We start from the raw sequence: 12,324 nt of genomic DNA on the forward strand, positions 1-12,324 counted from the left end.
ATGGCCCAGCCGAGCCTGTGTCTAACAGCCTTCGCGGTTCTCCGGCAGATAGAGCCCATTCTGGTGCTGGAGCAGCTGGGCAGCACTCTCTTCGACACCGCCCTGCAGATGGTGGTCAAAGACCGGACTGTTAACGCCACATACCCCGATGCTCACCTCTCCAGGGAGGACAGCCAGCAGAAAGCCATGACGGACTTCTACATGACCTACAACCTCATCATCCGGCTGACTCCCATCCTACCCGCGCTGCTCCTGGCCAGGTTAGGCGACCGCGGCTGGAGGAGAGCCCCCATCGTGGTGCCCCTGAGCGGGTACCTGCTGTCCAGACTTGCCCTGCTCCTGGTGGTCATCTTCGGGCTGCCGATCGAAGTGATGTTCGGCGCGGCGGCTGTCTTCGGGCTGTCCGGCGGCTTCTGCGCCTACTGGCCCGGCGTGATGACGCTGGCGTCGCTCGGCTCCACGACAACGGACCGGTCCAAGGTCGGTACTCTCATTTTGGGTTCCCAGCTTCACAACATAGAGCAGGAGGATAACCTGCAGAAGTCTCAGGCTATGTGTCATTTTCACTATCAATGTATTGATCATTTATGATAAGATTAATTTATAAACAAAACATTTATTGCCCACTTTGTTAACTGTAAGGCTGCGTTAAAGGGCGACTTATTGACCATGTTCATGGGCGCAGATCCCAATTTCTGATCCCCAATCAAAAGTATTCTAAATTATTATTGAACAAATGTATTTTCAGACTGCACATTGACATCTCCGGTCAATCTTCGTTCCTACCCTCACCTATGGTCATGAAAGTTGGGTCATGACCGAAAGAACGAGGTCGCGAGTACAAGCGGCCGAAATGGGTTTTCTCAGGAGGGTGGCTGGAGTCTCCCTTAGAGATAGGGTGAGAAGTTCAGCCATCCTTGAGGAACTCGGAGTAGAGCCGCTGCTCCTTAGCGTTGAAAGGAGCCAGTTGAGGTGGTTCGGGCATCTAGTAAGGATGCCCCCTGGGCGCCTCCCTAGGGAGGTGTTCCAGGCACGTCCAGCTGGGAGGAGGCCTCGGGGAAGACCCAGGACTAGGTGGAGAGATTATATCTCCACACTGGCCTGGGAACGCCTCGGGATCCCCCAGTTAGAGCTGGTTAATGTGGCCCGGGAAAGGGAAGTTTGGGGTCCCCTGCTAAAACTGCTGCCCCCGCGACCCGACCCCGGATAAGCGGATGAAGATGAGATGAGATGAGATGAGACATTGACATCTAAAAAGAAATTATTAAAAGGGTGGAAAAAATAATGTTTGACAAATATATTTCTGACTCCACATTCCATCTCTGGTCTCCTCCACTACAATGCAAATGTAGTGCAAATGAATGGGTAAACCCTTAAAAAGATGATTTACTTATATAACAGTTAAATAAGCAGTGATACGCACTGTTGGCTGTTAATAAATAAACAAATAAACAAGAAAGGTAAGCACAGTACATGATTCCCTGTGCAGTACTTTTTGAATGATATGGCGAGTCTCGCAGTTGTGATTTATGGTGGCACGGTATGAGATGCATATGGGCAACAACAAAAAAAATCACATTTGTGTCTCCCCCAATCCTGACATCGGATCTGCACCCTGAGCATGTTGGGCGTCAAAATATACCCTGTTATGCCCCTGTTATGTAGCCAAAAACACTTTACACTACTAATACTTTAACACCTGATACCAAGCATGGCTCTTTTGACAAGTGCATATAAATGATTTACATAAAAATAACCAAGAATGAAATCAGAATAGCACCATGACCAACCATTTATCTGCCAAATACAAAGAAAAAGAGTGTAGACATCAAAATACACTTTCTTAAAGTTACTCAGTGCATGGAGTTCACTAAGAAGTCCTGTGTGTCCGTGATGTCCCCATGCAGGTGTTGATGAGGGTGGAGCTGCTGTACGGGGCAGCAGGTCTGGTGGGCAGCCTTGTGTCAGGTCACCTGTTCCTGCTGTACACCTCCAATCTGGGACATGGGACCATCCTGCTCACCGTGAGCACATTGTTGCATCTGCTCTGCCTCATACACTCCATAGTCCTGCTGCAGGTCAGTGTGTGTGTGTGTGTGTGTGTGTGTGTGTGTGTGTGTGTGTGTGTGTGTGTGTGTGTGTGTGTGTGTGTGTGTGTGTGTGTGTGTGTTGACTTTTAAGTCTCTGTAAGCGCAGGCTGCACCATAGATTGGTCAGCCTACTGGTGGTAGGCTATATTTTGGCACTCACGTTTAAATGTTAGTCATATAGTTATATATTAACTGCTAATTTATGCTAATGTCATTAATCCACTGTATAAAACACAATGCCATATACAGTCCTATATATTTTATCTCTATTCATATATATTTATCCTCTATACAGTTCTCTACATTTATCGTATTTGATTTCATTTTCTGTGAATTGTGTTTTACTTGTATTCTTATGTCTACTTTATATTTAACGAAGAGTTTATTGTTTACTTTCTATATTTATTTAGCTAAAGGTTTATTGTTTACTCTTAACTTTCTATATTTAGCTCAGGTTTTATTTTTTATCTTATACTGTATTTTTTATACCTCCTTATTTTCTACACAAGTGTTTTTGTAATCCAATTTCCTTGCGGGAGTCATTCCAAAGGAATCAGTAAAGAAAAGTCTAAGTCTCTGGGCCAGCAGTAAAAATAGGTTTGATGATCTAATCTAATAAGTTGGATAAATTGTTCTTTTGTTTCCTGTTTGGAAAAGATAAAGTTAATTACTTTTATGTAGATTAAATTGCTAACAATTTGTTTATAGTAAAACAGGTAAAATAAACATCCGTTACACTACAATTAAAAAACTTACTGCAATTCCATGATGCATCTGACGCATTTTATTCTGAAAGCCTATAACCAGAGTGCAAGAATGACTTCACAGTTGTCACTCAACCTTGCCCTACCCTGAAAATATTTTTGAGCTGATGATAAACCACGTGACCAGTTTCCTTGTATGTCATAGGAATTATACGTGGCAAGCTGGATGATGCAGAAGGCCCAAATAGAAAGGTTATTAGGATAGCATGTGTCTTTTCAGAAAAAATGAAAGAACAAAACACTGTCATATTGTCAAAACCACACTCTCAGCATTTGTATCCCCATATCCATGCATGTGTCCATCTTAATTCAAGGTGAAACAAGTATCCAACAGCGAGCCGAATGACGACTGTGACCTCCTTCCTCCTGACTCCAGTGAGAGCGAGGACGTGACTCAGCAGGTGGCTCCTGCTGGCATGAACGTCGTGAACGTGGTCCTGCTGTTCGCGGCCGCCATGCTGTACGGCTTCGCAGTGGGAGGAGCTGTAGAAATACTGGGCGTCTTCGTGCTGAAAGAGCCACTCAGCTGGAGCGCCACTCAGGTTGACATTTGTCTCTCTTTGTGTTTTTTTTTATTTAGGTCTTGTTTTTGTGGTTTTGATGCATGATTTAACATCTTAATAAAATGTTATGACACTAACTAAAACTAATATTATCAGCTGAATTTATATAAATATGTGCTGGTGTCAACTTTCACATTTTAAATAGGCTGGAAGATTTACTTTCTCTCCTTTTTCTTTCCTTCACTGTTGCACGTTCTTGTTTGCTGTCCTTGACCTCCTCTCACTTTCTCTCTTTTTCACTCTCTTTCTCTCTTCCCCCAGGTGGGTTATGGGAACGCAGCAGGCTGCACGATTTTCCTCACCAGTTTCCTCGGCGTCATGGTGTTTCGACGTTGCGTCAGCGACGTGGCGCTCATCCTCATCGGCATGCTTTCATTCGCCTCGGGAATTTACTTCATGTCCTACGTCACGGCGACCTACATGTTCTACCTCGGTGAGCTTTGTGGGTGGATCATGGCTAATGGAACGTTTTAACCCCTAAGAAAACAAATGTGCAGGTTCCAGTTCAAGGCCATGGGTTTATGTTACCCCTCTGACGAAAGCCAAAACTTTCCTGCACGCTCAACACTTTTGTTCACAATACAGACAACAGAAACACACACATCTCTTCCTTTACATTCGCCCCATTATATTGTGTCACCCAGCTAAATGCTGGAAGAACATTTTTATACTTAAATGTATTAGAGTGGCTTTAGTCGAAACCATTTGGTGGACTGCAATAGAAGTGCAAGTGACACTTATTTTTTGGTATCAATTAATTAGTCAATTAAAATAACAAAAGAAGCGCACCACGCTGTCACAGAACTCGAGATGACGTCTTCAGATTGTTTTTTTTGGGTCAAAAACCAAAAGATAATTAATCAACAATGAAATGAAACAGAGAAAGAAAGAAACCTCTCCAAATTTGAGAGTCTGGAACCAGTTTCTGTGCTTGATAAATGACCTCAGAAGTTAATTGAGAACTCCCATGGTTGGCAGGTAATTCATAAATCTGGTAATTGTTTCAGGAGCGTGCCTATGTTCCCACATTTCTAAGATTTTTTCTTTTTTAATTAGGCCATAACCCTACCCCTAACCCTATGGGAACTTACTGTAGGGCATAGGGCCTAATTTTAAAGATGTTCAGTAAAAGAAATCTTAGAAATGTGGGAACATACAGCTGATCCCATTATTTCAGTCCATATTTTTTCCCGGACCAGCTAAAAGTTTGAATGTGTGTTTTACCAGTAGACTTTCATGTGGCCATTTTTTTCTCCAATGTGCGTCTACTGTTGGCAGCAGAGACCAGTCATTTTGTGTTTGGTGGTTTAACTGGCAGAGCTGCCTGTCCCACAGAATGAAATGTCTTTCACATGTGACACAGTGGTTCAGGCTATTCCATGAATAAAAGAGCAAGTATACTAGTGACTTCCCACAAGAGCATTTAGGTGGACTTCACTCCACTCAAAGGGCGAAACTAGGTGGTTTTCCTGATTTTCTTAGGTTTAATTTTTAATTAAGAATGTGAGAAAAGTGAGGAAATGAATCAGTGCTATTTGTGTTAGAAGTCAGGTCGAACAGATCTAGGTAATCAGCATAAATAGAAAAAAAAATGTAGGAACCAAAATGAGGAAGTGAGAGTGACTGAGAACCCTACACGTGCTTCGCAAAAATGCCATAATATGGTATTTAGTTAAAAATCATTTTTAAAAAAAGTTATAAAAATGTCATGGTATAATATGTGCTTTAAAAAAATGTCATGAATAGGTCTTAGTATAGTAACTATACTATTTTATATGTCATGTAAATGTAAAAGAAAAAATCATGGTATAGAAAATCATAAGAAATGTCAAAGTATAGTTAATACACTCTTTTAATGACATAAAAAGTCATGGTATAATTTAACATGAAAGTGTCATAGTGTCATATCCAATAAAAAGATTACCATAAAATAGTTCTATTACAGTATGCCGTAATTTAACATTCCTGGATGAGGAGAAAAGGTTGTGGCTTTTTTTTTGTGTGTGTTTCTTTGGGCGGCGCTGTGTCCCGGATGCAGCAATGGTGCACCTTCAAAACAGATATCATAGAGAGCAAGAAGGGACCTGACGTGACGTTTCTAACGCCCCAAATTTGACAACAATTAGTCTCCATTAAAATGAATAAAATGGACATTCAAATTTTGTCATGTCACAAGTTAAAAGTAAGACAAAAGATGACACGGGTGAAATGATAAAGAGAGACAAAACAGTAGTGGGTGGTGTGCAGAAAAGGACCTCGTGGAAGAGTTGAGAGAAAAATCCTTAACCCGTGTTTGTTTCTCTGCAGCTCGCTCACTCAACCTGTTCGCCCTCATCCCAATGCCCACCATCAGATCTCTGCTGTCACAGCAGGTTCCAGCCTCCTCCTGTGGTGAGTAGGCCACCTCTGTGACATTTAATTCACCTCCATTGTATTGCGGTTGATGCAGAGGCGGCTACCTCAAAACATGGGCAAAAGAAATGTTATCTTTTTCTGTCAACATGTCTTTCAGTCAGCCTATCAAATCCCTGCCAAAGCAGTTAAACCTGGCTTCATTATTCAATACTTTTATCTATTGTAATATCATAATGCTGTGTCAGAGATTTGTGTGTGCAGGACCAGAGATGTCGCAATGAGTACAGGAGGAAGTTTTGGAAGATAACATTGAGTTTGCGGTTGAAAGTTCAGTGAAAGAGTCAGAAAAAACACAACTGATACAGTTCACTTATCAATCTGGCCCTGAGTCAGTTATTTATAGATTTCAAACAAACCACCAACTTATTAGTGTGAGAGTGTGTGTGTGTGTGTGTGTGTGTGTGTGTGTGTGTGTGTGTGTGTGTGTGTGTGTGTGTGTGTGTGTATGTATGTGTGTGTGTGTGTGTGTTTATGTGTGTGTGTATGTGTGTGTGTGTGTGTGTGTGTGTGTGTGTGTGTGTGTGTGTGTGTGTGTGTGTGTGTGTGTGCATGTGTGTGCACGCGTGTGCGTGTGCATGTGTGTGTGCACGCGTGTGTGTGTGTGTCATGTTGCAACTTTTAGACAGGTATGCACACACAAAGGAGTGGTGTATACTGGAAATCTGGAAAAGGTTTATGCCAAAAAGATGACGCATCATAAAGAGCCTGTCCTCCTGCTGGTTAGAGTGGTTCCTCTTTCTCTCTCTCACACACACACACACACACACACACACACACACAAACAAAGAGAGAGAGAGAGAGAGAGAGAGAGAGAGAGAGAGAGATTGTGTTTGCTGATGGTTAGAGAAGCAGGGTCATTCATTGTCAGGGTTTTTTCCTTGTGTGTTTACTTTGACATGGTGTCTGTTTGAGAAGCAAACACGAAAATACCAGCAACCCCAACCCCCCAATCCAAACACACACACACACACACACACACACACACACACACACACACACACACACACACACACACACACACACACAAGGAAGTCAAACAGTTTGTATGAGAGCCAGGTTACCTGTTTCCTGTCCCCAGTCTTTATGCCAATTCATATTTACGGTACATGGAGAGAGGTATCAATTTTCTTATCTCACTCTTGGCCCAAAATGTTGAACTATCCCTTTAAGAGATCTCTGTGAGATAAGAAAATGCATGTTTCCCTTCTGAACCTTATTTGCTTCTCTTTCCTTTGACCTATCTGTCCTCCTTCCCATCAGGCACCATTCTCACCTCCCTGCAGCTGGCTCTGAAGTTTGCCGGTCTGGCGTACATCCCTACCTTTACTAAGATCTACCAGAGAACCCTGGACTGGTTCCCAGGCTTTGTCTTCACCCTCTCCAGCATCATTACAGTAGTGGGAATGATACCCGTCTGGTAAGATGTGCTTTGATTGAGAACATCTCCCCCTAGGGCTCAATATTCCATTTAAAACGCAAGTGCCCATAGGTGCAAACACACCTCTTGTTCTCTCATCTCTCTCTCTCTCCTCCCTCCCTCCAGTATCATCGGCTGCAGATCACCGCTGAGGCGACAGTATGAGAGGATTCAGGAAGACTGATGTCACAGACGCCGAGCAGCGAGTCAGCGTCAGTACGAGGCAGACAGGAAGCGAGACTAGAATGGGCAAAAGGATAACATTGCCCTCAATCTCACTTCCTAAATTGTTCAAACTTTATAGAGTCTAAAGAGTCTGCAGTGCCGGAGTTCCCACGGGCTTTAGCTGGCACAGCAGGAACCTACAGCAGGTATTAAATAATAAAACATAACTGATTTCCCATGCAGACCTTTGCACGTGTAACATCACAACTCAGTTTGACAGAAAGTTTAACATGATCAAACTTTTGGCAGAGATACAGGCAAACATCATCAACCGACAGAGTTCATCAGCCAGTGAACTATGTCCACAACACACCCAAGGTGATTTCAACAGAGTGAGGATCTGTCATTGAATGTTGAAAGTTTCCTGTAGTGAGCGGCTCAAACTGGATCACATTCAGTTTTCAGCTGAAACCATTGTAACACTTGATTGAAGATTTAAGGATTTCAGTCCTTTACTCTTGCACACTAAAGCCCTATTGGGACCGGATTAGTTGAATGTGGGGACATAGACAGGATGCCCGGGACTCGGGACATATGTAATATAAATGGCCAATTCGCACAGGATTAAGAAATCCCTGATTCTACCAGAGGTTGGAGGGGTTACTGGATTTACGTACCACGCCACCTCAATGTCTCCATGTATGTGCTACGTTGCTTCCTGATATCACAGAAGTAAACACACAACTGAAGGACAGAATAGATTGTCTAAAAAAAGTGCTTCTTCAAGTGCCTCCATGCTCAAAATTACGTGGAAACTACGTATTGACAGGATATGACGGTATATCAGAAAATGTTTTACAGAGGGTCGTGTTCGGACAGGACTACGTATTGACAGGATATGACGGTATATCAGAAAATGTTTTACAGAGGGTCGTGTTCGGACAGGAATACGTATTGACAGGATATGACGGTATATCAGAAAATGTTTTACAGAGGGTCGTATTCAGATGGGACTAGTGTTACCTGAGGTATTTGGTTTTACCATTTCACTATAGGTGAAAAGCTGTAATTTGTACTGACATTCTCATTCGGATGGGACTAAAACCTCTGGTAAAAATGATCTTACCCCATGGCCACACATTAATCTAATCCCGTCCGAATAGTGCTTAAGACTAGACCGACAAAGGAATAAAAAGATTTACAAATGTTGAAATTAAGAAAGGCCCCATATTAAGCTAATTTTCAGCTTTATACTTGTATTTTAGGTTTCTACTAGACGGCACTGTAGCTGCACTTTCTACCTATATATAGCACAGTGACATCACAAAGGTACAGAAGTCCTGACGACTCGTTTAATGCTTTCATTTTATAGATTCCAAGTACCAGTCACATATAAGTAATTTAAAAGAAAATGACTAAACATTCAGCTGAACACACAACTCGCACAAACATGGAGTCATTTGACGTTCTCACACCAACTGTTGTCTTAAAAAGGCTTTGGAAATAGATTAAAAATGAAATGTATAGTATTATGTAGTGCAACAAGAGTTACATGCTGACCTCTGAACCTGCAGGTCAGGAAATCAGTAAAGGAACAACACGTCTAAAAAATTACATTTTTTGACACTGGTGCTTCTTTTTTCTCCCTTTTGTGAAATTTTGATATGCTTTATTCTGTTCTGTTTTATGCCCCTGCATGTTTACTTGCTTGTGTATTTTATTATATGCTTTCCGTTCACTATTTGTTACTTTTTTATAGTTTGGTCAGTTTTTTCTGCATTTAGTTGGAAAGCACTTTCAACTCATTTGAAAGGTAAAATATACGATATGGTTTGATAGTCTGATTTATTGTTTGAATTTAAATTCTGTCATTTAATTTGATTGACAGCCATATTGCCTGTACACAATTGAAATTGGAAATTTAGAAATGTTGCAATAACTACAATAATAAATTGATATCTACAGTAATTTGCAATTCAGACAATAAGGCTGCAAGTGCAAGTCACCATGTGTCCTGTCATTTTATTTTATGGTATTCAGTGGATCTGTAGGATAAGAAAATGCAGCCGGCATTATTATCATGCATGCATGCATTCATTTATTATTTCACTTTTAATTGTTGACACTTTTTAAAAAGGTTATTAGACCTAAAGTACAGTTTATGTTGGTGTAAAGGTTAGAGCAAAATTAAAAACGTGCACTGATGAACCAGAAAGTTTAGATTTTGTATTTTTTTTTAAATAAACTCTAAGGTTTTCTAAGGTTAAGTTTTGATGCTTTTTTATTGAATGAACATGATGCAATATTATTATTATTATTATTGTTGTTAAATGTAGTTGAATGATCTCAATAAAGAATCAGATTGGCATTAAAAGAAGATTTAAAGTCATAGTATAGTATGTCAAAACAGTCATGGTTTTAGTATGTGAAAAAAAATGGTAATGTATGTTGAAAAAAACTTTTATTGTAAATTCATGTAAATAAAAGTTGTATCTCCAAAAATATAGTATAGTATGTCATAAAAAGTCAGTGTAGCATGTAAAAAAACTCATAATAAAGTCAGTAAACCAGTCCAATTCAATTGTTTTTGTTATACGCCAGATCATTATGTATTGTAAACAAATAACTTATTTTGTGCACTTACAATACACTTGTTAAAAACAAAGAGAATTTTACAGAAGAAAATGAAATCAGACCTGAGCAGACAAGTATCAAACGCATTCTTTCTTTTTATTATTGGTCCAATATATCCAAAAAAATCATTTGAGGTAAAGATAAATTGCGTCAAAACGACATCAATATACAAGCGTATTTATAATTCAGCAAGATGTTATTAACATCCAGATGTACAATAAGGACTGAACGTAAACAGCACACACCGGGGGAGGAACAGAAATAAAAAGACAGAAGCTGGACTCGCACGCATGATTCGCCTGACTTTGAACCTTTCATACAGCTTTGATTTGTCAGGATTACCCTGCGCTGCCAATCAGAATTTCTCTTCATATGTGAATCTGAGACGGGACATTTGGCTTCGAAACACTTCATTTATACATTAAAGAAAAACAAAATGACACTCCCTTTATAGGCTTATACATTGGCAGCCATCATCGTCCGTTTTGGGATTCAAACATTAAATCAGCTTTGCAGACGATGCGTTTCTTTACATTACAGAACCAAGTTGACCGTTTTCATTTGTGGCAACTGGAAGGAAGCCGATTTAGTTTTTTAGTTGAACTGGTTTTTCAGCAGACATATCTGGCTGCCAGTGGTTGGAGCTACATATATAGTGCAAAAATAAATCAGCAGGCACACAGTATAAGATGGGGGATTTTTACAGTGGCTGTGAGTAAGAAGTACATTTATCAGAGAACTGTTGTTGGATCTCCAGGAGTATGAAAATAAAAATAAAAAAAACCGTTTCCTTCCTCATATTTGGGTTCTGCAAGATGTAAAAATCCTAAACTTATTATTATAACCTTCACATACTCATAGGAAACCCAACAACGCTCACCTGCTTCTTTTATACAAAAATAGACTCAGCTGTACCATATAATTCAGCTGTACACTGGGGTATATTGAATATACAGTATATTGGCATTAGAACAAAGACATTTCAAATCAAGTCTGAATGAACCCAAAAACCTGTTTACACTGCAGCCAGGTCACTTCAACTAGTTACCTCATCTACACCAGGCAGCAGGAAAGTCTACAGATGCTTTTTTTTTTTTTTAAATCACTGCCACGAATCACAGTGATCATCTGTAAACAAACAGATACCTATCCGATCCAGCGAATAAAATGCAACTGTAAGGAAAGCTTTTTATGTCCCATCAGATCATTTTTTTCTAACTTTATCATGTTTGCAGCATTTCGAGTAAATATATTAAAATGTTTTCGGGTTCCAGTGAACATTAGCTACTGGTTAGAATATGGAAATGAAGCCCTTTGTTGTCTTATTTCTCTTGGTGTTTCAGAGTGCAGTGTGCTTATATGAAAACTGATTTTGAAATGTAAAACTTGACAGTCTTATAAAACAATCTGGTGCCCTTTAAGTTGTCTTGTAAACAAACAAACAAACAAACAAACAAACAAACGTATGTTCTCATTCAGTTTTCTTACCAAAATAAACACAAACACATTGCTCCATAGCGCCACTAGTGGCTAAAAACTCAACAGGGTGCCTTTAACTTTGCCTGAATTCCTGCTGTTGCGAACTGGATAACAGTGACTCAGTCTGCATGGTTTGGATAAACCTTTTTTTTTTTTAATTGTGGTGCATGTTTGTATACGTTGTGACAATAAACATAAAAGGGATGGCAAATGTAGGAAATAAAAACATTAAATTATAGTGGTACTGCACTTTTAAAGCAGTAGTTGATGATCCAAATGGAGGTCTTCTCTTAACACATTTTCTTGGGGAGCACCACCTAAACCAAGATTAAAATTAATATAATATAAATGTGGGAGAGCTACGCCAGAAACCAGAGAATTAAGTCTCAAACTTGTGATGTCATCAAGCTGCTCCATAGACAATAAAGAGTGATGTTGAGAGAGTGATCTTTTTTTAATACTCTTTATTTTATTGTACTGTTGTCAGTTCTGAAACAGAATATGTTCCCATACACTCAGAACATTTCTCTGGATCATCTTTCCTATTTCATTGTCTCTGGAGCAGCTCCACACTTTACACTCGATGACATCACAACTGAGAGTTTTAGCACTCTAGTTTTTGGATTTGGTGGAGAGTTGTTCATGTTCACTGATATTTTTTTGGATTGTCCTCGACCACAGGAAGAACACTTATGAATTTTTTGAAAATGGGCATAGTTACTCTTTAATATTTCGCAACGGATACAGTAATTCAGAGCGAGTGTATCGGTAGCACTGTCTGCTGTGGCTGCCTCGCC

The 12,324-nt window shown here is 40.1% G+C and overlaps 1 protein-coding gene across 1 annotated transcript; it reads left to right on the forward strand.

Annotated features, from left to right (window-relative positions):
* Positions 1 to 8,030, forward strand: slc46a2 (solute carrier family 46 member 2; the record flags this gene model as incomplete). The annotated part of the gene is made up of 8 exons (XM_083930285.1): positions 1 to 480; positions 1,908 to 2,078; positions 3,169 to 3,396; positions 3,679 to 3,850; positions 5,725 to 5,808; positions 7,093 to 7,249; positions 7,376 to 7,620; positions 7,724 to 8,030. The coding sequence occupies 7 exons, from the start codon at positions 1 to 3 to the stop codon at positions 7,431 to 7,433; spliced, it is 1,350 nt and encodes a 449-aa protein (XP_083786411.1). The 3' UTR covers positions 7,434 to 7,620; positions 7,724 to 8,030.
* Between the last annotated feature and the right edge of the window lie 4,294 nt (positions 8,031 to 12,324).

This window comes from Echiichthys vipera, assembly GCF_963691815.1.
Source record: "Echiichthys vipera genome assembly, chromosome: 16".
Lineage (NCBI taxonomy): Eukaryota > Metazoa > Chordata > Actinopteri > Perciformes > Trachinidae > Echiichthys > Echiichthys vipera.